This window comes from Falco rusticolus, chromosome 19, assembly GCF_015220075.1.
Source record: "Falco rusticolus isolate bFalRus1 chromosome 19, bFalRus1.pri, whole genome shotgun sequence".
NCBI lineage: Eukaryota > Metazoa > Chordata > Aves > Falconiformes > Falconidae > Falco > Falco rusticolus.
In genome coordinates, this window is record NC_051205.1 from 3599026 (window position 1) to 3626547 (window position 27522).

General features: G+C 62.7%; 1 protein-coding gene across 5 annotated transcripts in view; it reads right to left on the reverse strand.

Moving 5' to 3' along the window:
- Positions 1-1269: 1269 nt before the first annotated feature.
- Positions 1270-27522, reverse strand: part of LRP1 (LDL receptor related protein 1) — an 88736-nt gene continuing 62483 nt past the window's right edge. For 2 of the 5 annotated variants that reach the window (XM_037370837.1, XM_037370835.1), the window contains 52 exons: positions 27115-27241; positions 26689-26840; positions 26393-26517; positions 25752-26123; positions 24312-24501; positions 23709-23913; positions 23328-23520; positions 22786-22911; positions 22560-22688; positions 21971-22090; positions 21182-21295; positions 20581-20730; positions 20161-20283; positions 19492-19608; positions 19126-19254; positions 18531-18653; positions 17960-18100; positions 17688-17875; positions 17251-17434; positions 16942-17027; positions 16452-16571; positions 15894-16081; positions 15445-15650; positions 15016-15204; positions 14650-14798; positions 14068-14161; positions 13558-13674; positions 13328-13447; positions 12697-12819; positions 12185-12310; positions 11788-11904; positions 9820-9926; positions 9493-9625; positions 9107-9226; positions 8453-8575; positions 8039-8182; positions 7799-7933; positions 7430-7549; positions 6887-7158; positions 6617-6795; positions 6225-6331; positions 5886-6002; positions 5338-5514; positions 4803-4943; positions 4546-4719; positions 4304-4465; positions 3933-4107; positions 3487-3591; positions 3224-3288; positions 2896-2983; positions 2570-2714; positions 1270-2231 (listed from right to left, as the gene is read on the reverse strand). In XM_037370837.1, coding sequence (XP_037226734.1) covers positions 2091-2231; positions 2570-2714; positions 2896-2983; positions 3224-3288; positions 3487-3591; positions 3933-4107; positions 4304-4465; positions 4546-4719; positions 4803-4943; positions 5338-5514; positions 5886-6002; positions 6225-6331; positions 6617-6795; positions 6887-7158; positions 7430-7549; positions 7799-7933; positions 8039-8182; positions 8453-8575; positions 9107-9226; positions 9493-9625; positions 9820-9926; positions 11788-11904; positions 12185-12310; positions 12697-12819; positions 13328-13447; positions 13558-13674; positions 14068-14161; positions 14650-14798; positions 15016-15204; positions 15445-15650; positions 15894-16081; positions 16452-16571; positions 16942-17027; positions 17251-17434; positions 17688-17875; positions 17960-18100; positions 18531-18653; positions 19126-19254; positions 19492-19608; positions 20161-20283; positions 20581-20730; positions 21182-21295; positions 21971-22090; positions 22560-22688; positions 22786-22911; positions 23328-23520; positions 23709-23913; positions 24312-24501; positions 25752-26123; positions 26393-26517; positions 26689-26840; positions 27115-27241 — 7573 coding nt within the window. In that variant the 3' untranslated portion in view covers positions 1270-2090. Of the gene's footprint in view, positions 2232-2569; positions 2715-2895; positions 2984-3223; positions 3289-3486; positions 3592-3932; positions 4108-4303; positions 4466-4545; positions 4720-4802; positions 4944-5337; positions 5515-5885; positions 6003-6224; positions 6332-6616; positions 6796-6886; positions 7159-7429; positions 7550-7798; positions 7934-8038; positions 8183-8452; positions 8576-9106; positions 9227-9492; positions 9626-9819; positions 9927-11787; positions 11905-12184; positions 12311-12696; positions 12820-13327; positions 13448-13557; positions 13675-14067; positions 14162-14649; positions 14799-15015; positions 15205-15444; positions 15651-15893; positions 16082-16451; positions 16572-16941; positions 17028-17250; positions 17435-17687; positions 17876-17959; positions 18101-18530; positions 18654-19125; positions 19255-19491; positions 19609-20148; positions 20284-20580; positions 20731-21181; positions 21296-21970; positions 22091-22559; positions 22689-22785; positions 22912-23327; positions 23521-23708; positions 23914-24311; positions 24502-25751; positions 26124-26392; positions 26518-26688; positions 26841-27114; positions 27242-27522 lie in introns of those variants that run through there. The other 3 variants (XM_037370836.1, XM_037370833.1, XR_005101521.1) reach the window with 2 other exon arrangements.

Sequence of the window (27522 nt, forward strand, 5' to 3'; positions counted from 1 at the left end):
CAATGCCCGATGCCCAGTGCCCAGTGCTGAATGCCTGGGGCTGGGTGCCCAGTGCTCAGTGCCCGGTGCCCAGTGTTCAATGCCCGATGCCCAGTGCTGAATGCCTGGGGCTGGGTGCCCAGTGCTCAGTGCCCAGTGCCCAGAGTTCAATGCCCGATGCCCAGTGCCCAGTGCTGAATGCCTGGGGCTGGGTGCCCAGTGCTCAGTGCCCGGTGCCCAGTGTTCAATGCCCGATGCCCAGTGCCCAGTGCTGAATGCCTGGGGCTGGGTGCCCAGTGCTCAGTGCCCGGTGCCCAGTGTTCAATGCCCGATGCCCAGTGCTGAATGCCTGGGGCTGGGTGCCCAGTGCTCAGTGCCCGGTGCCCAGTGTTCAATGCCCGATGCCCAGTGCCCAATGCTGAATGCCTGGGGCTGGGTGCCCAGTGCTCAGTGCCCAGTGCCCAGTGTTCAATGCCCGGTGTCCAGTGCCCAGTGCTGAATGCCTGGGGCTGGGTGCCCAGTGCTCAGTGCCCAGTGCCCAGTGTTCAATGCCCGGTGTCCAGTGCCCAGTACTGAATGCCTGGGGCTGGGTGCCCAGTGCTCAATGTCTGGGGGTCCGGTGCCCAGTGCCCGGTGCCATGGGGTGTTTCTGCTCCCTACAGGAGCCAGTGCCGAGGCCACAGCAGCTGAGGGTGCCCTGCAGGGCCTGGGGACGGCAGCAGTGGGGAGCCGGTGCACACGTGTGTGCACACATGCATCACCCTGAGCCACACGTGTGTGCACACATGCATCACCCTGAGCCACACACGCACCAGCACATGCGTTGCACCTGAGGGTGCCCAGGCTACGCAACGCACACGGGCACAGCTCCCCCATTCATCCCTGTTCCCTGCCCAGGAACCCGCATGGAAAACCCCATTTCCCCCCTGCACACCCCGAGGGCAATGCAGTGGAGGGATCCTCCTGCCTTACACCACCCGTCTGTGACACCACTCCCTGGGCCAGCACTGGCACCACTGGGCTGGGAGGGCATCAGGGCCATGACACCCAGTGACCTTGGGGCCCGGCTGGTACCGGTGCCTGCCTCCCCGGCCTCACCTCCCCCCCAACCAGCAGCCTGCGCTTCAGTTTTTAAAAATTTTATTTATAACAATATCTGTTTTGTTTAGTTGTAAAGTAATCCAGCAAAAATTATTAAAACATTTCCCCCCAATAAAAGGATGGGGTCGCCCCCCGCCCTCCCCCCACATGCGTTTATTTATTTCTACTATAAAAGCTAGGTCATTTCCATGTTTTTGTTGGTTTTTTGGGTTTTTTTTTTTCCTGTTAAAAAATGTGCATGTTGGAGAGCGGGCGAGGTGCAGGTGACAAGCTGGAGCGAGGGGCCGTGGGGCCAGGCCCCATCCGTACTGCAATGGGGCTGGGGGCAGCGGTGGGGGCACCGTCCCAGTCCTGTCTAACAGTTGGGCAGAGCTGAGAATGGCAGGGAGGGAGCGGTGGAGGAAAAGGTGAGGAGGGAGGGATGGAAAAGGGGGGAGGGGGCCAAGGAGGCTTGCAGAGGCCAAGCTGCAGAACAGGGGGACCTGGGGAGCAGCAGACTTGGGGTGTGTGTGTAGGAAACAGGTCCCCCGGCGAGGGGAGCTGCAGGGGCGGAGGGGACAGAGCCAAGATCTGGGGAGCACGAGCCCCCCGCTCTGCCACCCTCCAGCCGGTGCCGCTGCTGCCTGCGCCCCGCATTGCGGTGACCCCGTGTCTCCCGTCAGCCCCAGCTGCAGCAGCCCCAGCGAGTCCATCCCGGCACAGCGACCGCGGCGCCGTCCCTGCTCCGAAACGCTGGCTTGTCTGGCGGGTGGGAGGGGAGGGAGGGGGGGGTGCCCCGATGTAAAGAGATTTAAAATAAACCAAAGCCGGATCTGGCAATGAGAGGCGCCGAGGCCTGGTACCGGGGAATATACAGGTAATAATACTGCTCACATAGAAAAGTAATAATCCTTCATTTGTACATTTATACAGTGGCTCTTGGCTCCCCCGGCCCCGCCCGCCTCCTGCCATGGGTGTCTGTGCCAGGCTCGGGCACCGCGGCCCGGTGGCCCTTCGCCCCTGTCCTGCCCCTATGCCAGGGGGTCCGCCAGGTCGTCGTCCGCCCCCCGCGACAGCAGCTCCCGCTTCTCGTCCGTGCTAGCCAGCGAGTTGCGGCTGTTGTGGGCGCCCATGTACAGCGTGGCATAGACGGGGTTGGTGAAGTTGGTGGGCTGCAGAGAGGGGGGAACAGGTGGGAGGGGGCACGGATACCTCCCTCCCCAGAAGAGCGGTGCCCAGAGGTGTCCCTCGCCCGGGGGTGCCTCGGTGAGAGCCCGCACCAGCCGTGACCTCACAGCACAGCACCACCGTCCCTCCCCACAGCTTCCAACCGTGAAGCCTTTATGACCCCTTGGAGCCCCCCAGCTCCCCCTGCACAGAGAGCAGTCCCAGGGAGCCCCAACACTGCTGCAGCAACGTGCCCCCCCCCCCCCCCGCGCAGCACCCCCTGCATTGGGCTGGACCCTGCACAGCCAACAGCCCCGCCGTGCCACACAGCCCCACTCCTCACCTTGTCGGGGTCCAGGGCGAAGTCTGCGTCCAGCAGCTCTCCCACGTCGTCGTCGGGCTCCCCCTCGTACATTTTGTAGGTGGGGTTCCCGATCTCCACATTCATGGCACCATTTGTCATCCGCTGGTGCTGGAAGCCCTTGGCACTGGGTAGGGGGTGAGACGGAGGGTCAGTGCCAACAACACAGGTTGCAGCGAATGGAGCCCCCACCCCACCAGCAGTCCTGCTCGTTTATCCTGCACAATCAAGGCTTTCAACTCCTGCAAGGAGGGTTTCCATCCTGGCTGCATAACGTTCCCTCCCAGCCCCCAACAGCCTGTACTCACCCTTTAATCCTCCACTTGTACCAGACAAAAGCCACCACGGTGAGGAGGATGAGCAGCAGCAGGATGGGGATGACAATGGAGGCTGTTCCTGCGGGAGGAGAGGCGCAGGTACAGTCAGAGTGTGGGCAGGGGGCCCAAGCCCCGGGCAGCAGCAGGTCCAGCAGCCGGGCTAGTCCTGCCCCACGGGATAGGACCTGCCCCCCCCCAGCAAAGAACGGGGTTCAGGAGTTGCACAGGGGCACTGGGCAACCCTGGCTTCACCAGGCAAAGACGGGCTCCCACCCCCCCTGGTTTGGAGTCGGGCCCTGCGGGACTGCCCCACACATACGGTTGCTCTGCTGCTGGCTGACGATGAAGTCCTCGCAGCGCGTCCCTGTCATCCCGGCTGGGCACCTGCGAGCGCAGGGAGAGCAGCGGGGTTAGCGGGGGCAGGAAAGCATGCGGGGAGGGGGAGGGAAAGGTGGGGTACAGACCTAGGGGTTGGGGCAAACAGATTGAGGTCTGTCAGTCACATGCTCCCTCCTCTGCTTGGGGGGGCAAGTAGCCTGCCTTTAGCCCCCCCGTCACCCCCCAGCCCCCAGCTCTGCTTACAGGCACTCGGGCAGCTGCGTCTTGTCGCTAATGGAGCAGGTACCGCCATGCAGGCAGTAATTGTCGCAGGTCAGGCAGCTGGGCGCTATCTTGCCGTCTGGACAGCTGCGGGGCAGAGAGGATCAGGCACATGCATACCCTCAACCTATCCTGTGCCCCCCCCCAGCACCCTGCTCGCTGAAGGCTGTTAGCTCACCCCTCTGGCACCATTCGTGGCTGTGCCATACCAATGGCTGGTGGGACGTCAGGATGGGCTTGGGAGAGGGATACCTCCTCCCGGGGCCCCAAAGTTGCCAAGATTTCTTAGCTGCTCAGAATTACTAAGCCAGCATCTCTCAGCTGTGGCTGATCCCCAGTGATCGGGCCACAGGCACATGAGTTTTTCTTGGGTCCTTGTGCCCACCATCCCCTCTTCCTCCCTTGAGTTCGATGTCCCTGACACCTACATGCAGGAGACTTCTCCGCTCTGCTTGTTGATGCTGCACTTGCCCTCCTGGCACCGGGAGCATTTGTTGTCCTGGCACTGGGTGCCCTCAAACTGTGGCGGGCAGCGGCACTGCTTAGCGCCGCTGGCCGTCATCTGGCAGATGCCCTCGTTCTCACAGTAGTCGAAGCACTGCCCTGCAGGGGACAGCGGGGTCAGGGTGGGCAGCCCCACACCGGCCCCTCTGGGGGGCTGCCCGTGACCCTGGTCCCCCACACAGAGCACCACCCCAACGCCGTGTCCCCGGAGAGCATCCCCAGAAGAGGGGGACCCGGCAGTCTGACCTCCCAGGCGCTGTCCCCAGCTGCCCTCGCGCAGGCAGCCAGCACTCACGGTACTGGCAGCGGTCCCCGATGAAGGTGGGCAGGCAGCGGCAGTTGGGCTGGTTGCCCTGGTTGACGGTGCAGCTGCCGTTGTTCAGGCAGTAGTCGGTGCACACTTGCTGATTGCACCGGGGCCCCGTGAAGCCGGTGGGGCAGCGGCAGGTTGGCATGCCTGAGGACAAGAGCCGTCAGCGCGCTCTCCATCTGCCCAGGACCAGCCCCGACCCCCAGGCTCGCCCTCAGCAGCCTCACCCGATGGGGAGGCGGCGCAGGTGCCCCCGTTCTGGCAGTAGTCCCAGCACTGGTCGATCTGGCACTTCTCCCCGTTGTAGCGCGGCTGGCAGCGGCACTTGGCCTGCTTGCGGGCGTTGAGGAAGCAGCTGCCACCGTTCAGGCAGACCAGGTCGCAGGTGTCGGTGGTGGGCACTGGGAGGGAGGGACGGATGGAGGTGAGCAAGACTGTGCCAGGCAGGACCCTCCCCTTCGCCCTCCTCCCCTGGACCACCTACCGACAGGGGAGACGGTGGGTGAGGGAATGACCACGCAGGTGCCGTTGTCCAGGCGCTTGCCATTGGGGCAGGTGCAGACGGGGCCACTGGGGCTGAGCAGGCAGAGCCACTCGCACTTCTTGCGGTCACAAGGGTTGGTCACTGCCAAGAGGGAGGGGACAACGTAGGGTGAGGGTAGCAGAGAGACCCACAGCCCTCTTGTCAAACTACTCCCCAAGAGCTTCAGGACATCCCCCACAACCCACAGCTGCCCAGACCCTGTGCCTGTCCCCCCCTGCCCCAGGGTCACCAGCTGACAGCTCACCATTGCAGCTGGCCTCCCCCCACCCACTCCCCTCCCCGCCCCCAGCCCGCTCTGCCCATCCTGATGCCCCCCCCCCCACTTTGGTCAGGGAAGCTGGGTGGCCAAGTCCCCTCCTGCCCCAAGCTCTGCCAGTGCTCCCCTTGCCCTCTGACACCCCGCATCAGAGATCAGGCCCCAGGCACCTCCCTCCCACCCTGGGAGCCGGGCGGGGGTCCTGGGCCTGGCACCCACCCTCCGGTTGCTTGTACTGGTGGTAGAGCACCACGTCGGTGGCATGGTTGAGGCCAGACGTCAGGTTGGTGACAGCTTTGTGCCCAAACTTGTGGATCTTGAAGATGCGGTTGTTGATGTAGGTGACACCGTAGATGTAATCCTCAAAGATGTCAATGCTGAAAGGATGGCTCAGCCCTGGGGAAGTGAAGTGGGGACATGTGCAGGCAGAGGCGGCACGGCTGCCTGCTCGCAGCCTTGGGCAGGGCTGATTCAGGATTCTGGATGGATTTGAGGTGAGGGCCTCCCACCCTGTACAAGGGGGACAGTGCTGGGGGGACAGCAGTGCCAGCAGGCTCTGGTCCTGCTGTGGAGCCCCTAATGAGGGACGCCCACACCCGCTGCCATCTGCTGAGCATCCCTGGCTCCGTGCTGTCGTTTGCCCTGCAGTGGGACCCAGGCCAGGGGCGCCGGGGAGCCGGGCTGTGCCAGGACTGCACCCCAGGGACATCCCCCTAGACGTGTCCTTCTCCTCCCTGCTGCTCTGGTGGGTCTCAGACGCTGCTTACCCTTCTTGTTGTCGATGGCCACGACAGGGTCAGTACCGTTGAGCCGGATGCTGCCGATGACGGAGAGCTTGGCGTCAGCCCAGTACAGCCGCTCATTGTGGTAGTCCACAGCCAGGCCTGAGGGGCACACCCCCCCCGGTGAGGTACGGGTCCCCAGCCCACCCTGAGCCCTTCCTGACCAAGTGACCAGCAGAGCAGCCCCCCCTGCCACTCCTACACTCCTGCCATGGAGCTCAGAGCTCCCAGGCTGAGCCTCCCCAACACAAGCCAGGTTGTACATCCCTCCTGTCAAGGCTTTCACCACCCCTCGTGCCCCTCCTGGCACCCATCTTTGTTCACCTGTTGGCCACTGGATGTTGTCCTGCACCAGGGTCTCCCGCAGTGTCCCGTCCATAGCGGCCGTCTCGATCTTGGGGTGGTTGCCCCAGTCTGACCAGTACATTGTCCTGTGAAGGACGCAGGCAGGTCATTCCCAGCAGGGAAGCAAGGAGGGGAAGAACAGGACAGTCCGACTCTCTGTTGGCAAAGAAACCCTCCCACGTTCTCCCCACGGTGTCCTAGAGCCACTGATGGGACCCCAATGGGCCAGCTGACCCCAAGGCACAGCAACTTGAGCCGACACGGAGTGATGCTGGGGCACAGGGAGCTTCCACCACAGGTGGGCTTGTTGGTAAGAGAAGCCGGGCTGAGGGCTGGGCAGAGGGAAGGGAGAAAGGGCTCAAGTCTCTCACCCCCTAAGTGGGTCGACTACGATGGCGTGGGGCTCATCGATCATGCCCGAGATCAGCGTCTTGCGATTCTCGCCTTTCATCTGCGCCACCTCAATGACATCCCGCCCCGAGTCTGTCCAGTAGATGTTCCCAGCTACCCAGTCGATGGCAATTCCCCGCGGCATCTTCAGCCCCGAGATCTGAGAAGGGCAGAAAGCGGGGAGAGGTGAGGGCAGAGGACACCGTCAGCCCGGCCTCGGTGCCTCCCACCGTGCCCCCGACAGAGCTCACATTCAGGTGGGTAACGCCGCCGTCAATCTGGCGCCGGTTGCGGTTGGAGGCGGTGGAGGCAGTGGAAGAGGCAGGCAGCTCCCGGTATGAGATCCTGCCCGTGTGCCAGTTGGTCCAGTAGATCTTGTTGCCCTTGACGTAGATGTCCATAGCATCGATGCGCACGTTCTCGTCGCCCTGGAAGGCTGGTTCGTAGGCCGAGTTGGGGTTGAAGGGGTACATGCTCCGGATCTTGTTGTCGTCTGCGATGTAGAGGATCTGGTGCTCGGAGCCTGCGGAGGAGGAGCTGTTGGTGCGGGCTGGGCTGGGCTGGGGGGGTCAGCGCAGCTCCACAGTGGGGCATGGGATGGGGTTGCTGCGAGCTTGGCACCCCCTGGGGCTCGCTCTGCCAGGCAAGGACAGGTGATGGCCCCAGCAGTGCCAGAAGGAAGGGTGGGCAGAGGTGCAAGGGGAGGAGAAGCAGCAGGGAAGGAAGAGTGGCTGGGTCCTGCAGGGCGCCACGGGCACACGCAGGGTCTGTGCAGGGCCCCGTTCCCTCCTGACCTTCTGCCTTGCACATGTTGTCCGTCTTCATGAAGTTCTTGGCACAGCTGCAGACATGGGAGCCCTTGGTGTTGTTGCAGAGCTGGGAGCATGTCCCAAAGCGCAGGCACTCGTTGACATCTGGGCAGTGGGAGACAGGAGTTGGGGGGCAGACCAGGAAGGTGCCCTTGTGCACATGGCTGGGGCCAGCCCCTCGCTAGCCAGGGCTCAGAGACCCCAGCCCTCTCCACTCCCCATGTTTGTGCCCCAGGGACACCATTTCTGGTGCTGCAGCCACTCCACAGGTGTGAAGACACATCTTACTGGCAAAAAACAACCGTAAACCTGATGGCCCAACCCAGAGCCCTCTCCAGCAGTGGTGGGAAGTACCTTGGCAGGAATTCTTGTCTGGCACCTTCTGGAAGCCTCTGCGGCAAGTACAGTACGAGGTGGACTGTGACTGAATGCACTGGGCCTCGTCCCCACACATGGTGGTGTTGGTCATGCAGTCGTATGACTTGTGATCTGTGGTGGGACGTGCCGTCAGCCCCCGTGCCTTCACAGCATCCCCAGTGCCCACCCTCAGTGACACCCCAACCCCCCCCCCAACATTCCCAGCTCCCTACTCACCATGGGAGCAGGATTCCTCATCGGAGCCATCTCCACAGTCATCGAAGAAGTTGCAGCGGAGGTTGGCACTGATGCACTTCTTGTTTTCGCACAGGAACTCATTCTTGTCCTGGCTGCAGCTCTTGGGCTTGGCTGTGGGTGACTCTGTGGGAGCACAGGCAGCGGCTGTGACAACGCTGCATCCCGGGGCACCCAGCCCTGGGGGAGCCTCAGGGTGCGAATGGCACAGGCAGGGACCAGGCAGGGACCCAGGATGCCTGCACCCGCCTCCCGGTTTCGGGAAGGAGCGGGCAAAGCCAAGCCCAACACGTGGGCTAAATCCAGGGCTCTGCGGGGACCAGCCCAGGGGCAGCAGCGACCCGTGGCCCCGTCCATGCCAGGCGCAGAGCAGCGCCCACGGGCAGCCCCACTCACCGCAGTCCTTCTCATCTGTGTTGTCTCCACAGTTGTCAATGCCGTCACACTGTCGACCGATCCACAGACATACCCGGTCGTTCTTGCAGCGGAACGGTCTGTTGGGGGGACACTGGAATTTCACTGCACCGGCAAACAGAAACAAACGGTGACGGTGAAAGGAGACGCCATAGCCAGGCTGTCACACTTGTCACGAGCTGCTGCTCAGCCTCTGCCTGCTCTCTGGGGAGGCCGGTCCCACGAGGGCGAGCGGGCTCCGGAGACTGAAGCAAAGAGACTGAAGCAGAGACAATCGCCCGGTTGCTGGCCCAGCTGCAGGGGGTCAGCCCTCTTCTCACCCAGCCCCCTGCCCTCAGCCCCCGCTACCCACTGCCAGCCCCCAGCCTGGCTCAGCACCTCTGCAACTCCGCTCTCCGCCGGCGCCACCTGTGCCCCCTCGGCCCCACCAGCTGCCCCCGAGGGGACGCATCTCGAGGGGATGTGTGGAGCTGCCAGAGGTACCCACCGCCCCCCTGGTACCTGCAGCGGTGCCCAAGCACTGGGACCGTCACCCCTCCCCAGCGGGTGCTCAGGGCAGGCTGCCGCCCCCGCGGGCGATGCATGCCGGGCAGGGGCTTTGCCAGGAGTGGGGAGAGGCAACACGGTGTCACTCACAGCACTCCTCGGGGTTTTCATCCGAGTTATCCCCACAGTCGTCCTCCCCATCGCACTTCCAGGCCAGGGGCTTGCACAGTGTGTTGTTGCACTGGAACTCATCCAAGGGGCATGTGCGAACTGCGACAGCACAGGGCAGGAGGAGACATGTCAGCCACTGCTGCTGGGCTGCCAAAACGCTAGTCTGGGGCTGCAACTCCAATTTCCAGTGTGGCTGGGAGCTCTCCAGGGCTCGGATACGTGTCTGTGCATGCCCTGGGGCTGGGCAGAGCGGTGCTGACACACACCCCGTGGAGCACTCCCACCCATGGCAGGGACATGGGACACGCGAGGGCATGGGATGGGAAGATGACCAGCCCTGAGGGAGCCACGAGCGCTGCCATTACCCCCAGTGCCACAGCTCTCCTCGTCAGTGCCGTCCATGCAGTCTGCATCAGCATCGCAGCGCCAGCGCATGGGGATGCAGTGCCCGTTCTTGCACTGGAACTGGTCGAACTCGCAGCGCGGCGTGCAGTCTTTCTGCAGGGGAAGGGTGAAGGACAGCAGTCAGCAGGGACAGCCCCGGCTGTGGTAGCCTCCTGTCCCACGACTTCAGCCAGAACCAGGCTCTCAGCCCCTGCTTGGTGGCAGGGCACCACTGGCACATAGACCGGGTGGCACGTGTCCTCACTCCCACACGTGCTGGCAGGGAGCCCCTGCCCTCGGTGCCATACCTCATCAGAGCCATCCGCACAGTCATGGTCCCCATCGCACTTCCACCTGCCGGCAATGCAGCGGCCGTTGGCGCAGGAGAACTCGCTCTCCGAGCAGGGCCGGGGTGCTGGGGGCAGAGAACACAGAGCATCCCCCTGAGCGTGGGCTGTAGGCAGGGCTGCGAGGGCAGAAGGTCTCCCTGGCCAACAGCGCGGGGGGGGGCACAGGCTGGCACAGACACACGTCCGGTGGCACTGGGGACAGGGTGGGGTGCAAGCAGAGCCAGGGGAACTGCCAGAGAGGGGCATGGCTGATACCACCTCCCAGCCCCCTTCCCATCCCACTCCCCATCCCACTCCAGGGCTCCCAGCTCCCTGCAGGGAATTTTTTTTTTTTTTTTTGGGGGGGGGGCGGTACTATGGCCATACAGACTCGCTTCTGGCAGCTTTCCGGCTGCGTGTGTCCTGCATGTTATTCTCCACCGAAGGCAGCACCAGCCCCACAGGTCCCTGTTGCCCCTGTCGCTGCCCCACCAGCAGCTGCAGGCAGGAGAGGCAGCGGCACCCTGGCCAGTCTGGCAGAGCCAGCCCCCCCAGCCCCCCTTGCAGGGCACGGGGACAGACTCCCCCACAGAGCTCAATGCACCTGGTACCAAATCCATCTGCAGGAGGAGGGCACACGGCACACCCTCCCACCCAGGACAGCTCTTTGGACCCTTCCCCTCCCCACTGCCCCAGGGCAGGCGGCAGAACTGTAGGGGAAGGGGGGGCTGCACAGGGGGCGTCCAGCTGGAGCAGGAAGGGTCAAGGTGGGGACAGACTTTGGAGCCAAGTGTGAGCCATGCATGGCCCCGGTAGTGGAGGCAGCAGGGTTGGACCCTCCCCAGCTGCAGCTCCAGTGGAGGGAGACGCTGGTGCTGATGCTCAGTAAATCTGCCTGGGTTGTCCAGTCCTGACCCCTCTGCCCTCACCTAGAATTTATTGTCTCCATTGATTTTAGTGAGACTGCACACAGAATTAAAAGATTTTGGCAGGAACCTACCTCTGAGCGCCCCATAACGACAGTATGAAAATGGAGAAAAACATAAGATGAAGTGAAATGGCACAAACTCAAAAACACGACATGAAATCAACAGAAAAGAAAAAGAAGTTGCACCCTAGAGAGCTGCAGGGAGACAGAGGGACCCAGGGCAGGCACTGCATGGTGGGATGAGCATCTGGCTCTGCCCGGGACCCTGCAGCTGGCAGCAGACCCCGGTGCCATCCCGTGGGCAGCTTGAGCCCCTCTGGAGGGGCAGGACCAGGCTCCTGCCCACAGCACAGCCCCAAGAACTGCCTCGTCCACACAGACCGTCATGGTCCTCCGCTGCTCAGTGGGGCGGGCGCTGGCACAGCTCCGCTAACAAGCAGTAACTCATTAAGGGGCAGCAATTTGACCGTCTGCCATGGCTTCTGGCGACCAGCCGCCTTCCCGCACACTGGTCCAGGTCCAGGTTTGTGACCTGGGTTCAGGTGGTTTCACAGCTCTCCCCGCAAAGGCTCAGTGTGTCCCCAGTGCCTTCCCAGGCCAAACCATTTCACAGGGTGCTGCCTGCCAGGCTGGGGCCAAAGCGTGGGGCGATGCTCTAAAGCAAAGCTGCTTCACCGTTCGTGGGACCAGGCTCCTGCAAGCCCCACGGGTGAGCACGGCCACGCAGGACCTGTGGCTGCCAGCCGGGGAGGGCACTGGGTTTCACCTCCTGCCTTTCCTCTATCCCACTTGGGGCTCCTCCTGAGAACAGCCCGCAGCCGAGCCTGGCTGTGGGACCAGCCTAGCCAGACCCAGGTCCCGGGGGAGAAGGCTGCTCCCCACCACCAGCCCCAGTCAGCCTGATGCTCCCCCCGTAGCTGGGGGCACCGGCAGACAGAGGGGCTGTGGGACCTGAACCGCTCCCCTCCCCAGTGCACAGCCAGCGCCCAGGATAGCAAAGGCTTGAAGGCGGCACATACTGCAGCTCTCCTCATCCGAGTTGTCCCCGCAGTCATTGTCATAGTCGCACTGCCAGCGACCTGGCACGCAGCGGTTGTTCTTGCAGCGGAACTGGTAGGGCTCACAGGTGCGTTCGTCTGGGTGGGATGAGACAGGGACAGGCATCAGCATTGCCCCCACAAGGGGAGGGATGGCCACACCAGCTAGCAGAGCGGGCAGTGCTGCTCTCCGCCAGCCGCCCTCCGACCCAGCCTGGCCCTGGCCCCCGTGGTTTGCAAAAAGGAGCAGCTGAAACTTCACCCAGCCCCAGGCACACCGGGGAGGGGGAGGGGACAGAGTGCCAGGGCAGCCCGACCCTTGGGGAAGGGGCACGAGATGCTCTCTGGACTCGTCTCCCCAGCCCCAGCTCCCACTCACCGCATTCCTCCTTGGGCTCATCAGACCCGTCCCCGCAGTCGTCCTCCCCGTCACACTTCCAGCGTGCTGGGATGCACCGGCCCGAGTCCTTGCACCGGAACTCGTCCACACCACACGTCATTTGTGCTGGCGGGGAGAAACAGGGTGACGTGGACATGGGGAGGGGGGGTTACAATGCGGGAGCACGGCCAGGCACATTTCTTCCTCTGCAGGGCTGATGAACACCCTGTGCCAGCAGCCTGGAACTCACTGCAGCACCCCTGCTTGGAGCAGGGCAGGCAAGATTCTCCCTTCAAGCAGTTCTCCGGGGAGAGGTCAGAGAGAGGAGTATCTCAGCGGGACAGACCCAGGCAGAGCCACCACCCCACCACCCACTGCCCGCAGCACCCGCAGGGACTGAGCAGGGACCTGCCATCCCACAGGCAGAGACACACAGACGTGACCGGCTGTGGGCGAGCTCCAGGTTTTGGTGGGGCCAGACCCACACCCCCCACCCCACGCAGGTGTCTTACTGCAGTTGGCAGGTTCATCTGAGCCATCCACACAGTCGTTGTCCCGGTCGCACACCCAGACGCGGGGGATGCAGCGCTTGGTGATCGCGCACTGGAACTGGTTGGGGGCACAAGTCACCTCCGCTGCAGGAGGGAGAAGCAGAGTCAGGAGAGGCAGCAGGGCAGGCAGGGGTCTGCCAGCCACCATCCCACAGAGCACAGAGGCACGCAGCCACTCTGGGCATCACAAGTATCTGGCCATGCTTGGTGACCACGTGCACGAGAAGGGAGGGGAGCGGAGCCCGGTGGTGTCCCCAGAGGACTTGACCAGCTGCAGGGACACAGGGCAGGAGGCACAAAATCCCTCAGGTGTGCAGCGGGCTCAGTGCAAATCCACAGCAAATACTGAACTTGCCACTCTGAGGGATTTAAGGATTTTGTTTCCACTAGGAAACAGAAGTGTGACAGTGGATAGCGGCTCTGTGCAGAGCAGAGGTAAGGAGAAAGCCCCATGCCCAGGAGCAGGACCACCCAGAAGCCAGCCGGCAGAGAAGCCGATACCCAAATACACAGATCTGATGCAGCACTGAACTCCTCACCCCTAATCGTACATGCTCCCCATCCTTAACACGCTTAACAGGTCCCCACTTACGGCAGTCCTTCTCATCCTCGCCGTCACCGCAGTTGTCCTGACCATTGCAGCGGAAAATGCCGGGGATGCAGCGGTTGGTGTTGGTGCATTTGAACTGGCTGGGCAGACAGACGTGGATATCTGGGGAGGGAGGCAGCACGGTCAAAAGCTGACACGCTGCATCTCTGCTCTGCCGGGATGCTGCAGCCCTGCTGGGGTTTGAGGGCTGCGAGGGGATGTGGAGAACCTACCACAGTTGGCTTCATCTGAGTTGTCCTGGCAGTCGTTGTCACCATCACAGATGAAGGCTGGGTTGGTGCAGATCCCAGTGGAGCACTGGAACTGCCCTGGCCTGCATTTGAACTCAGCTGTGGGGTGGGTAAGACAGGGTGAAAGGTTTGCTCTGGGGAACATTTTCAGAGCAAACTTTAACCTCCCACTTTCCCCTCGGGGGTCCTCAGCAGGGACTGAGCAACCAGCACCCAACCCTGGGCTCTGGTGCAGCGAAGGGGCAGCTCCGGCTCCGAGAGCAGCAGGGGGGCAATACCCCACGCAGGGATAGTGTCTACCCCGCCGTTCTCCAAGCCCTTTAGTGGGGTAACCCCTGTTCCCACCAGAGCTGAGTGGGGAGCAGCAGCAGGGCTTTGGGGGACCAGCACCAGGCTGACAGCACAGAGATGCCGTAGGGCTGGCAAGAGCCGGGCAGGGGGGCCGGGGTGCTGGGACACCGTGGGCTGTGGTCAGCCCCGCTCGGCACTCACGGCAGTCCTCCGGCTCATCTGAACGGTCCCCGCAGTCGTCCTCGGTGTCGCATTTCCACCAGAAAGGGATGCACTTGTCGTTCTTGCAGACAAACTGCAATGGGGAGAGAGACAAGCTTGTGAGGGTGGCTGGGAATGGGGAGGGAGGACCCCAGAGGGCTTTGTCCCCAGGGAACGCTGCCGAGGGCACCGATCTCTGTGCTGTCCCTTCCCAGGCGCCCCCAGGACACTCTGCCCTGACCCGGAGCAAGGCCTTAACCCTGAGCCCACCCTCCACAGCCTCTGGAGCTGGAGGGATGGAGAGGAGCAGGCAGAAGATCGCTCCAGAGCCAGAGGGTCTCTGGCTCCCCAGGGCACCCCCAAACCACTGCAGTCTGTACGTGCTGGGAAGTGCCACAGGAGGGAGGTGCTGCCCGCGCCTTCCGTGAGCTCCCCAGCACCAGCTGCGCTGCCCGAGGCGCTGGGACCTGGTGAAACCACGGCAGGAGGGATGCGCACCAGCACAGGCACACGGTTGCCACAGGGTGCATGTCCATGCAGGCAGGGGCGGGCAGGGGCAGGCAGGGGCGGGCAGGCTGTTACCTGGCTGGCCGTGCAGTTGGAGACGCAGGTTTTGCCATCGCTGCCCAAGTAGAAGTTGGTGGGACAAGCACACTTGTGCCCCCCGCCTGGCGAGAGGAGGCAGAGGTTGCTGCAGCCGGCGTTGTTGGTCTTACAGGGATGGTTGGGAACTGGGGAGAGCAGGGAGACAACCGTCAGTCACACCAAGACAGGGGACCCTCAGGGCGGCATGTGAACCCCCAGCTGCGACACCCTCCTCGCCACACACCGCCCTTCTGCACGCCCTGCCCAACCTTTGCACATCGCCCCCAGCCCCAGCCTCCTGCCCAGGGCTGCTCTGCGCTGCCAGGACCACCCCAGCCCCGCAGCCCCTGCCCCACGGCTCACCATCGGGCTGGCGGTAGGGGTGGTAGATGTGGATGTCCATGGGGCGGTGCAGCGTGCTGATCAGCAGGGTCTTGTTGGCTCCCGTAGTCTTGTGGGCCCGGTTGATGGACTTGGTCTCCCAGTCAGTCCAGTAAATGAAATCCTCAAAGAGGGTGAGCGCAAAGATGTGCGGGATGTCCTGGCTCAGTACTGCGAGGGAGAGCGGGCGGCTCAGCAAGGGGCTGCCCCACGCCACCCCTCCCTCAGCGCAGCCTTTCTGCAGGGACAGCTCAGCCAGGGAACACACCTTGTCCCCCGCTCAGAGGCACAGAGGAGCTGCCAGAGCTGGGGACCGTCTCCAGCAGCCCTGGCTCCTGCTCCTGAGACCAATCCAAAGCCCGCACCCCACAAAGGCCTGCTGGCACCCCAGGGGCCCCGGCGCGCTCTCACCCGTGTGCCGGTTGGAGCCATCCAGGCTGGCAAACTCGATGTAGTCCTCCCGCGCATCAGCCCAATAGATCCGGCTGTTGATGTAGTCGAGGGTGAGGCCGTTGGGCCAAGTTATCTTGGTGTCGACGATGACACTGCGGTTGGTACCATCCATGCCAATCTTCCCGATGAGGGAGTGGTCCCCCCAGTCTGTCCAGTATAGGTAACTGGGGGTGAAAGAAGAGTAGAGGGAGGCTGACTTCAGCCCAAGCCACAGCAGCAGCCGCACTCTGCCCGTCATGCAGCTAAATTGAGGTGCCTGGGGCTGTGGGTGCAGGGCAGGGAGAAGCAGCCAGGTGTCCCGGTGGCAACGAGGGAAGGTCCCATCCCATCTCCCAGCCCCCAGGACTATGGCAAGGCAGCAGCCCTCTCCCTGCACAGGGAAGGGTCCAGGTCCCCCAGGCTCTCACCCATTCTGCACATCCACCACCAGCGCCCGGGGCTCACGCAAGCCCGAGTTCACCAGCACGGTGCGGTAGGCGCCGTTGAGCTTTGACACCTCGATGGTGTCCCGACCTTTGTCGCACCAGTAGAGGTTGCCTCCCACCCAGTCCACAGCCAGCCCATCGGGGTTGCTGAGGCCAGTGCGGTGGAGAACCTGTTGGGAGAAAAGAGACGGTGGGGCTGGACAGGGAGAGCCAGGTCCTGCCCTGGTCCCTCAGGGATGACAACATCCCCCCTTCCCCAGCACACTGCCCCCACTCCTGCCCAGCGCCCTTTCCTCACTCCTCTCTCCCCTCAGCCCTCCCTGCCCACTGCTTTGGGGCAGCCTGGAGCCAGCCTCTGATGAGGATGCTGCTGCAACACATCCCTGCAGCAACTGGGCTGATGCCCCGAGCCCAGCGATGACCCTACAGCAGGGCTTGTGCCCACTTCCCCCGTGTCTGGGGGGGTCTGGGCCTCTTCAGGCAGCCGGGCAGGAGGTGGGTGAGGACCGAGGGTGCCCAAGGGGCTGCCTCAGCCCCCACCTGAACGTTGCTCCCGTTGATGTGCATGCGGCGGATCATGCTGCCCTGTGTGGTGACATCTGTCCAGTAGATCATCTGCTCCCGATAGTCGAAATCCAGAGCCACGGCATTGTTCAGCCCCTGGGAGAGAGGCAGAAGTGTTGCATGAGCCTTGCCTCCCAGCACTGGGTCGTGGGGGCTTTACAAATACCAGTGAGGCCCCAGCCTCAGCTCCCAGTCCCTGCAGCAGAGGAGTTACAAGCACCTACAGACAGCTGTCGTGCAGCCCCAGCCTTATAAGATCTGCTACCCAAGAGCTACTGTTTACACGTGACCTCCTGTATGCTCATAGTGGAAGCTGTTGTTTATACATGATCGACCACCTGCCTGGGAAGCCAAGAGCCCAAACCCCGAGGCCGGCAGGTCTCGTGCCCTGCAGGGCCCCTCTCCCACCCCAAACCCCTGGCCATGGGGGGCCCGTGCCCCCTCCTGCTCCCAGCTCCCCCCGCACCTGCTTGAGCAGCATGTAGTTGGAGCCATCCAGGTTGAGCTTCCTCAGGTAGTACCGGTTGGCAAAGATGAGGAAGGGCTCTTCATCTGCACAGGGCAACCACGAGACATGTCAGGGAAGCACCGCTGGGACGTGGGCAGATCCCCTGAGGACCTGCCGCCCTCCCTGCCCCACTGCTTCCCAGCTCTCCTTCATGAGTTGGGTGCAGCTACTTCGCCTTGCGGAGCACTGTGACCGACTCCAATGCCAGCGGCATCACAGGGTCGCCAGAAGAGCATCCCTGACCCCGAGTCCGCTCCTGGCTCTCACCTGTGACAGCTTTACAGCTGGTGGGGTTGTCAGGTTTGAGCTTGTAGCCGTCTATGCACAGGCACTTGTAGCTCCCCAGAGTGTTGATGCACTTCTGGCTGCAGGGGTAGGTGGTGGAGCACTCGTCGATGTCAATGCACGTCTTCCCGTCGTCCTTCAGCCGGAACCCGGGATGGCATCTACACTGCAGGAGGCAACCCGGAGCTGTTAGACATATCCAGGGCCCGCACGCTGGGACGTGACAGGCATCACCATGGCACAAGCGGGCTCAGGCACAGCCACCTTGCAGACACAAGAGCAGCACACACAAGCATGGCCAAAAATGCCTGTGTGTGCACCCCCTGCCCAGCTGGTGCAGGACAGAAGAGTGTCTGTGGAGGAGGAAGGGAGCGCGAGAGCATCCCTCCGGCCAATCCTCCAAGCCCGTGGGCCCCTACCTTGTATCCAATCTTGAGGTCTTCACACTCCTGGGAACAGCCGCTCAGCTTCTTGTTGAGACACTCGTTGATGAAGCAGTTGAGTTCATCCGAGCCGTCGGCGCAGTCATTGTTGTTGTCGCAAAGCAGTGCCTCCGGGATGCACTTCCCATTCTTGCAGAGGAAGAAGGAGTCGTTGCACTTGTTCTCTGCAGCAGGGCGGAGAGGAGGCGGCAGTGATCAGTGTGAGGCAGCCGGGCAGCCCTGCTCCCAGCCGCGGCCTCCGCCGGTACCTGGGCTGGTGCAGCGTGGGTTCTTGGGTGCCTCATCCGAGTGGTCATGGCAGTCAAACTCGCCGTCGCACTCCCACTGCCTGTTGCTGAGGCAGCGGCCGTTGGCGCAGCGGAACTCGTGGGGGCCACAGGTGGGGTACTCTGCGGGAGGGCAGCAGGCTCAGGCGGTGCAGCCCACAGAACGGCGGCACCGCGGCGGCTGGGCTGCACGGAGCCATGGCACGGGTGCCCAGACCCCTCTGCAGTGCGCCTCGGGATGGGGCTGCGCTGCAGGGGCCAAGGAGGTGGCACACACGGGTGGGTTTGGATCTCTCCAAAACCGCTCTGTGCCAGGGCAGATGCCCTGCAGCAGGGCTGCGGGGAGAGCTCTCCTGTGGCTCTCCAGCACCGAACCCTCCTACCCCCCCTCTCCTGGCTCCCCCTCCCCCTGCTCTCAGGCCAGACCACCCCTGAACGACGGAGACCCTTCCAAGGTCTTGTCTCAAAGCCCAGAGGACCCAGCGTGGCTGCCAGGGCCTGTGCTACAGGAGATAAAGCCCCTGCTGTCCTCGCTGGCCCTGCAGACACCTACCACACTCCGGGGACTCATCTGAGCCGTCGCCGCAGTCATCATCGTGGTCACAGACAAAGTGCTTGGGAATGCACTGGCGGTTTCTGCACATGAACTCCCGCTCGTCGCACGTGTTGTTGTACACTGCAACGAGGCATCACTGTCAGCCCCTCGCCAGGCCACGTGCTCCCCTGCCTACTCCCCAAGCCCTTTGTCTTGGGGTGCTGGGGACAAGAGCTGAGGCGCAGCCCAGCCGGGGGGCAGGGACTCCCACTCCTTCACTCCCAGCCTGAGCCCAGGTCTGTGCCCTTGTCCTGTGGCTGTGACCAGCACCCAGGCAACGTGGTGCCTTTGGCTACTGCTCTGTGGGACGATGCTCCTCCTCTCCTCACAGTCACAGAAAGGCACCCAAATGTCCCCGTGTCCAGGTCTGCTGTGACCACAGCACTGCAGCCTCCTCCTGCAAGCCTGGCAGGGAAGCGGCCAGGACAAGGCATCCCACCTGCTACCGACAGGGACCCCGGGGAGTGGGGCTAGCCCCCCTGGCAGCTCTGCCTGCTGCACTGCTCTTCTCCTGCCCTGGCCCCCCACCACAGCCAGCCCCCTGGGGACTCACAGCAGCCAGCAGCGAGGGTCTCATCAGCTCCGTCCGCACAGTCCTTGTCTCCATCACAGAGCCAGCGCTCCGGCACGCACACGTAGGTGCCTGGGCACTGGAAGGATCCCGTGCTGCAGGTGGTCAGCCCTGGGGAAGGGAGAAGCAGGAAGGCCGGTCACCCCCACGGCTGGAAAACCGGCACTCCTGGGCTACGTGCCCCCACACCTCAGGGGCCCCGAGATACAGAATGCAGGAGAGCAGCGAGGACCACAGCACAGGAGAGCAAGGGTGGGAGAAGAGATGGGCAGAGGCAGGAGTACACAGAGATGGAGCAGCACCGCAGGCGGGGACTGGGAGAGGTCAGAGGGGCTGGAGCAGACTCACGGCAGCGGCTGTCCTCATCAGAGCCATCCCCGCAGTCGTCTGCCCCATCACACACCCACAGCTTGGAGATGCAGCGGTGGTTGTTGCACTCAAACTGCACGGGGTAGCAGAACTTGTCTGGGAGAGGAGGAGAGGAGGGGTCAGAGCTAGGGCGAGGGGGGGGAAGGACATGGCAGCAGAGCACAGCCAGGCTGGGCCAGCTGGCCTCCAGGGCTGGAGCCCAGGGTGGTGCTGGGGCTACTGCGCGGCCAGACCTGGCAGTGCCCACACGCCGTGCTGATGGGCACTGCAGCTGCAGGACTGGTGGGGGATTCACCCTTCTGGAGGGCTGGGGAGATTCCCCAGTTCCTGAGCACCATTTGGGGTTTGTTGAAGGAGGTTGGAACTAAAAACTAACTCAAGTGAGCCGCAACTGGCCACCTTCAAAATGACCACGGACACTCGTGCATGTGCTGAGCAAAAAAATGCACAAGGACATGTGCATTGGACACAGTTAAAAGCCCAAGCTCATGGAATAGGGCCACGGGGGGGGGGGGAAATCTGGAGTCTGGTCCTCGGCAAAGAGATGTCAGAGAGAGGAGAGAGTCCTGCCTTCCCTCCAGCACGCCTGTGCTTGTCACCCCACGCTATTGCCCCCAAGTCCCTTGCTCTCCCCACCCTGCCGCTCACTGCAGTGAGTCTCGTCTTCTCCATTCTCGCAGTCGTCCTCCTTGTCGCAGGTCCAAGTCATGGGGATGCACCTCCCGCTCGGGCAGGCAAAGTAATTGGCCGGACACTTGGGTTTCCTCCCGCCTGCTTTGTGAAGGAATCGTAAGGGTGGTGGCAGGGACATGTCCTGCCTCCTCCCAACCCACAGCTGCCCCACTCCGAAGCTCCGATTCCTCCCCCAAAGCCCCCTGTGATCGCACATCAACCAGCGCCCTGCAGCACCCTCCGTGCAGGAGCTGCGCAGGCGAAGGATGACGGTCCCACTGTGCAAACAAAGCGTCCGCCGCGCACACAGACCCCCAAGGGGAGCACCCGGCCAGAGGGTCGGCGTGATGTCCCTGCTCTCCCCGGCCCACCCCGCTTTCCTCTCCCCACTCTCACCTGGGCAGTTGCGCTCATCTGAGTAGTCTCCACAGTCGTTTGCTCCATCACACACCCAGCTCGGAGCGTAGCACAGCGAGGTGTGTTCGCACTTCTGGAACGTGGTGCCCTTCACCCCCAGCTTGAAATAGCTGCTGCAGTCCGTGGCGGCTGCAAGGAACCACACCAGAAGCCCCGGGTGACGGGTGCTGCTTGCCATCAGTAGAGCCCTTCGGTCCAGCTCCCATCGTGCAGCACAAGCCCTCATCCCACTGCTGACAGCCCTTCCCCGCCCCCCCCCCCAGGCAGCAGTGAGCTGACCCTGCCTTGCGTGTGGGACCACGTTAAACAGGAGGTGCCAAGCCCAGCGCGGGGGGCTGCAGTGATGGGCTGGGGCTGCTTCCAGCCAGTGGGCTAACCTGGGCTGGCCCCTGCCGGCAGGATGGCAGCCAGGGCCCTTCTCCCTCCCCAGTTCAGCAGAAGTCCCAAAGACTGAAACAAGGTGCAGGGGGGGCCCAGGCCCCTGCCCACCAGACACAGAGGGCAGGAGCATCTCCAGAGCTACAGCGGGGCAGAGCTGGGGAGGCAGCAGGGAACACGGGACAGCAGCTGGGGCACTCACTGCAGTTCATTTCATCTGAAGCATCCTCGCAATCGATGAACTGGTTACAGCGGCTCGAATTCCCAATGCAGCTCCCATCTCGGCAGCGAAACTCAGTAGCAGCGCAGCTGGTTTCTGCAAGGGGGAAGCCCCCGCAGCGGGTCAGGCTCGGCTGGGGGACCCAGTGTGTACAGCCACCCCACAGCCCCCAGTCGTGCTGTGGAATTGCATGCATGAACGTAGACCCGCTGCCCGGCACCGCTATGGACCACCCGATCCTGTACCCCCAGCTCTTGTCCCCTCCTGGCTGAGGGGAGCCCGGGACCCTCCTCCGGCTCACGGACTCTGCCCGGCAGCCTGAGCTCATCTCCCGAGCTGGCCTGCCGCTGGCCGGCCTGGATGGGCTCTGGGAGGCTCCTGACCTCCCCCGCTGGTTCTGAACCACGCAGACAGGCTGATGCTGCCCTTGGGTGCCCTTTTCTCAGGAGCATGGGAGCAGTGAGGAACAGCAACACTGCCTCGCTATCGCCTTGCGTTGCTCCTGGGTGTCAAACCACGGCTCTCGGGAGGCCCTGGGTGCTGCACGGCTCTGCTCGGGAGTCCTTCCCAGCTGTCAGGGAGCGTGCTTTACAAAGCAGTCTGTGGCGTAAGCAGCACAAGTAGGATTTAGACCTTGACTCCCTGTTAAGCCCCAGCTCTGCTCTGATCCTGTCAAGCTGAAGGTAACTCCTTCCTGAAGCCTCTGTCCCTGTCCCAGACAGCTGATGGAGCCCTGGCAAGGGCTGGCTGGGAGCCAGACAGCCTGCTTACTGTTACACGGCACTTCGTCCGAATTGTCCCCGCAGTCATCCACGCCATTGCACCAGTAGCGGCTGGCGATGCAGCGCCCGTTCATGCAGTGCAGGTAACCCTTCTTGCACTTGCGGCTGCCTGCGAGGGAGGAGGAGGAGGAGGAAGAGGTGAGCGCGAGGGGAGGGCTGGCACCCCCGTGTGTCTCAGCTCCTCAGGGACCAGGGACCCTTCAGCAAGGGAAGAAACTACAGAGGCAGGACTAGGAAGGAGGCTCCCTCGTGCTGTGCTGGCAGCATCGCAGGGTTAAGCTTGGTCTTTGCCCAGCAGAAACCCCTCGCAGCAGAGGAGCGAGGGTTGCTGTTAGAGGGAGGGTGCTGCAGCCCTCACTGCATCAGCTCAAGGTGTCCCACTCTCCAGCCTGCCCCCCAAAACTGGAAAAGGTGGGGAGTCCTTAAAGCCTGCCTGCGAACACCCAAGGGACACAAGAAGACACCCAGGAGTCGTGGCTCCCTTTGCCGAACAGAGCAGGCGGCTCGAGCAGGGTGCCTGTGCGTGCTGGGGGGTGCGTGTGTGTGTTTGAGCAAAGCAGCAAGAGGAGGAACCTTACTGCAGTAGGACTGCTTCTCATCCGACTTGTCCTTGCAGTGGACCACGCCATCGCAGGTCCGGCTGAAGTCAATGCAGTCGCCATTCCCACACTCAAACTCGTCGTGCACGTTGCAGGTGGAATTCAGGGCTGGGGAGGGCACGGGGAACGTCAGCTCTGCCAGGCTGAGACCGGCCTCTCCTCCCCTTCCCATCCCCATCAGCTCCCGCTTCCACCTCCCCTCCACCTTTGCAGGTGAAATCCTCCTGCAAGACGCGCTCGCCACGGCAGGAGCAGTTGACGTGTCCTTTGGGCGTGAGCAGGCAGAGATCCTGACAGCCGCCGTTGTTCACCCTGCACGGGGACAGCTCGCCTAGGAGAGACGGAGAGCAGTCACGCTGGGAACAGCCTCAGCCATGCCTTCCCCTTGACCCCCCTGCTGGGGAGAGGAAAAGCAGGGGTTCCCCCCAGGGGCTCCAGATGGGGCGAGGGGGATGCCTGGGGTTGGGAGCATCCAGTCTCCAAGGAGATGCCCTGGGAAGAGTGTAAATGGGGCATACCCTCTCTCTCCAGCCTGCACAGGGTCTGGGGACAGGCCTTGGCGCAAGGGTCCCTAAGGGGCAACGACAGCCAGGAAGGATGGTGGGGTGGGTTCCCCCTTCCCCTGGGGAAGAGCAGCGCTGTTGGGCAGGGGGCTGAGCTGCCCGAGACGGGGGGCAGGGGTCTGGCAGAGGCAGGGGAGCAGGGGCCTGTGGTGCTGAGGCTGCAGGTGATGGGGAGCATCCTTACAGCTGTCCGTGTCGTTGGCCACGGCAATGATGCCCATGGGCTGCTGGGGGATGTCAACACGCAGCAGCTTCATGTCGGTGCCCACGTACTTGTTGGCTCGTTGCACAGCCCTGCGTACCCAGTCCGTCCAGAAGATGTAATCACCGTAGACAGCCAGGCCAAAGGGGTGCACGGGCTCCGATTTCAGGATCACCTGCCGGACATTGGCAAACCGCAAGCATGGGAGAACCTGGCTGTGGGATGCAGCCCCAGCACCACCCCAAATGCTCACCCCCCCCCCACGCCCCAGAACAGCTCTGCTTTCCTCTGACAACGTGCCACCCCCTCATTTCGACACTCGCCGCTCCCCACCCCCACTGCTGGAGCCAGGTCTCGACTCACGTGGCGGTGGGAGCCATCGTATTCACAGCGTTCGATTTTGTCCAGCGTGGCATCAGAGAAGTAGATCTTCTCAGCCTTGTGGTCAATGGCCAGCCCATTGGGTGTCCGTATGTCCTGGTCAATGATGATGAGGACATTGGCACCAGAGAGGGTGGCACGCATGATGCTGGGGTGCTGCTCATTCCAGTTGGTCCAGAACATCAGGCTGGAAGGGGAGAGACATGCGATGCTTTTGCAGCCCCAGCTCTCTGCTCAGCCCCCCTTCTGCTGCTGTGGGGCTTCCAGGGACTTTGGGATGGATGGGACATTGTCCCAGTATAAAAAGGGGTGGGAGGGGGATGAATGAGGCCACTGCAGCCAGCTGGGAAACACGGCACCCCATGACACCAGCCGGCCAGAGAAGGGGACAGGGCTTCTGTCTTTGCTTTGGGATACTGAAGGATGTGTGGGGAGGGAGGGCACTGCGTCTTTCCTCCCTGGGGTCCAGTACTCTGTGCTGGGAACCAGTGCTTCCTCCCCAGTGGAGAGGTGTCTGCCTGGATGCTGGCCCTGGAACCATGTGGACCCCCAGGCAGGCTGGCTGGACCAGTGATGGCCACTCACTTCTGGCACTCATCCAGCACGAAGGCCCGGGGGTGATCATCCCCCGACATGGTGATCACGGTCTCCCTCTCGAAAGCCCCCAGGCGGCTCTGGTCCACGGTGTGGCGGGTGATGGTGGAGGTGGTGTAGCTTGTCCAGTACAGCGTGTCCCAGCCGCGGTGGTACGCCAGCCCCTCCACCGAGCCCACGTCTGCAGGAGTGGAGGACAGACAAGGGTCACATCCAGCCTGTGCTCCTGCAAGGCTGCCCGGCTCACTCCACATGCCCTGCGCAGACCGTGACACTTGGACACAGCTTCTTGGGCAGCCTGAAGTTATTGTTTTTAATTACACCCCCCAAAAAATCCCTCAGGGGCCCCAGCCACTTGCCAACACTGCGCCAATGCAGCAGCACCTAAGGGGGCTCAGCAGAGCCCAGCTGATGCGGGGGCTGACAGGTGAGCTGAGACCCCAGGAGACTTTAGGGGCCTCCTGGGCAGACCTCTGCCACCCACCAGGTAATGACACTTCCCTGCAGTAAGGCTGAGTGATGTTCACCTACGATGAAACAAGAACTGGAACTTGGCTTTCAAGCTCATGCTCATCACCTCCCCTGTGCTGGCTGGACCTCGCTCCGGGTCCCCCACCCCTACAGCAGCGGCGCTGGGAGGGGAAGGGTCTCCCTCTGCCAGGGGAGAGCTGAAGCCCAGAGGCACAAAGTGACAAGATGAAGACTTGTGGCTGACCAGGAGACCTTCCCTCCAGCTCCCAGGCCAGGAACTCAAACTGTACACCCGTCCTTCCTCCCTCGTTAACGATCAGCAAAAGGTTTAATGAACCGGCTATGAGAGATGGGCCCTGCTGTCCTGATCTCAGTGATAACAGCTACCCCAAGTGCCAAATGTAAATACACTCATTAGCGAGCACATCTATAACCCTTGCTGGAGGTGCTCCCCAGTGACGCAGAGCAACAGACTTCTCAGCTGCTGCAGGAGCCAATAAACCCGACGAGTGCAAACCGAGGGCTGGAGGTGCAGACGGGGCGCGGAGCAGCAAGGTTTGCTCAGGCTCAGCGGGTCTGTCTTGGAAGTCAAATGCAAACAGAGAGCAGATCCCAAGTTTGCTGCAGTGCCTTGTTTCTAGAGCAATGCATACCCATGTGCACGGCTGAGCCTCGTGATACGCTCTCCTTGCCAGGACGAGCTCTGCAGCCTGCTCCTGACACTTGCGTCCTCTACCACAGGCTGCTGCCTCTTGCAGAGGCTCCAACAGAAAGCTCACAGCTGAACCCTTAACAGCTGCCACTCAAAACGCCTCTCGAAAACACCCAAAAATGTTGATCGAGAAAAGGAATAAAAGCCCTTGGGTGAGGAAGGAGGGTGGTCAGGGAGAGGTGGTGGTGGAGAACAGAGAAGAGGGGTCTGAGGGCAGAAGCACAGGGGGGAAACCCTGCGACACTCACTCTCCACAATGGTCTTGCGCCCCGTGCCGTCGTCATTGATCTGCTGGATGTTGCCAAAGTGGATGTCGCTGTAGAATATGCGGTTGCTGCCCTTGGAGCCGTAGCGGTAGTCAAAGGCCAGGGCAATGACATTCTTCATGTGCTCCGCATCCTCGAAGGGCTTGATGGGTGCATTGAGGTTGTTCTCGTCGGACAGGTGGATGCTCTTGAGGATGGTGCGCTCTGAATACAGCAGGTAGCCATCGTAGTCCCGGCAGCTCACCCCGTCCTCAGACAGCATGCCGTGGGCGCAGGCGCACGTCCTCTGCCCGTTGCCCCGGAACAGGCAGAGCTGCTGGCAGCCCCCGTTGCTCTGGGCGCAGATGTTGGTGCCTGAAGAGGAAAGGGGGGATTGCTGGAGGGACTGGGCTCTGTGCGGAAGGATGCTCCCGCTCGGCTGCTTTTCACCCCTCCCCACTCCCAGAGGAAGCTGGAAAAGAAACGGGCTCAGCCCAGGGCACGGCACGGTTCTTTGACGAGGACACAGTGGCCCAGTTGTTTCCATCCCCCTCCTGCCCCTGCCTGCTGCAGGAGCCCAGCGCGGTGGCTGTGGGTGCTCGGCAGCACGGCACGAGGGGCTGACACCCCGCTCCTGCGCGCACCCTTCTGCCTGGCCCGGTTGAAGACTTTGATGTCCTTGAGCTGCACGCCGATCCCCGTCCGCAGGGACACCGACTCGGTGGCGTTGTCCTTGTTGCCTCTTTTGATGGAGCCATTCGCGTGAGTCCTAAGAAAGGACAGAGACACTCAGGAACTGACGGGGGGCCCACCCCAGCAGCACCCTGCGGCAGGACCCACCTCCGCCACCTTCCCCACAGCACCCACCAGCTCCCCCCACCCTCCCACACCACCGATGTCCGGGGCACCCCAGCAGCGCCGGACCCCTCGGGCACTGTACCTATCACTCCAGTAAATGTACTCCTCGAAGACTGACACTGAGAACATGTCCATGTTGTTGCTGGACAGGACAACCTCTCGGTTTTCACCCGTCTCCAGGTCGATCCGTTCAATCTTGTCTGTCCGGGCATCGCACCAGTAAAGCTTCCCATCCTGAGGGGATGAGAAAGCATCCCAGTCAGCCAGGGAGCAACGCGCCGGGCTGGCACCAAGGCACCCCCTGCACCTCCCACCATGTCCGGCAGAAGGTCCCAGGGTTCACAGGATGACCACCCTGGACAACCCTCCCTGCACAGAGGGGGGCTCTGGGGAGCGAGCCGTGTCCCTGGCGGCCCCACCGGGAGGGTCACGGCTGCAGGGACCCTTGGGACCGGCACGTTCCCTGCCAGGCCCCAGCGCGGCACCATCCCCCAGCTGGTGGCTGTACCTCGTAGTCGACGGAGATCCCATTGGGCCAACTGATGCTGACGTTCACCAGCACCATCCGCTCGGTCCCGTCCAGGCGCGACCGTTCGATGCGGGGGTACTGCCCCCACTCCGTCCAGAACAGGTACCTGCAGGGGACAGCGGGGACGTGACCACAGGGCTGGCCAGAAGCAGCATCCTTGGGCATTTTGGCCATCGGAGCAGAGAAAAAAACCCTCGCTCCCTCATCCCTTTACACTGGGGCCCCAGTCCAGTCCCCCGGTGACCTGCCAGCCTCCCGGCCGCTGCGTGCTTGCAGACCGTGCTGCAGCTGGGGAAAGGAGTGCTCCGCTGCAGATGGATGCAGCCCAGAAACCAGCCTGTGTGCCAGGGACATAAGGTGTCCATCCCTCCTGGACCCAAACCACTC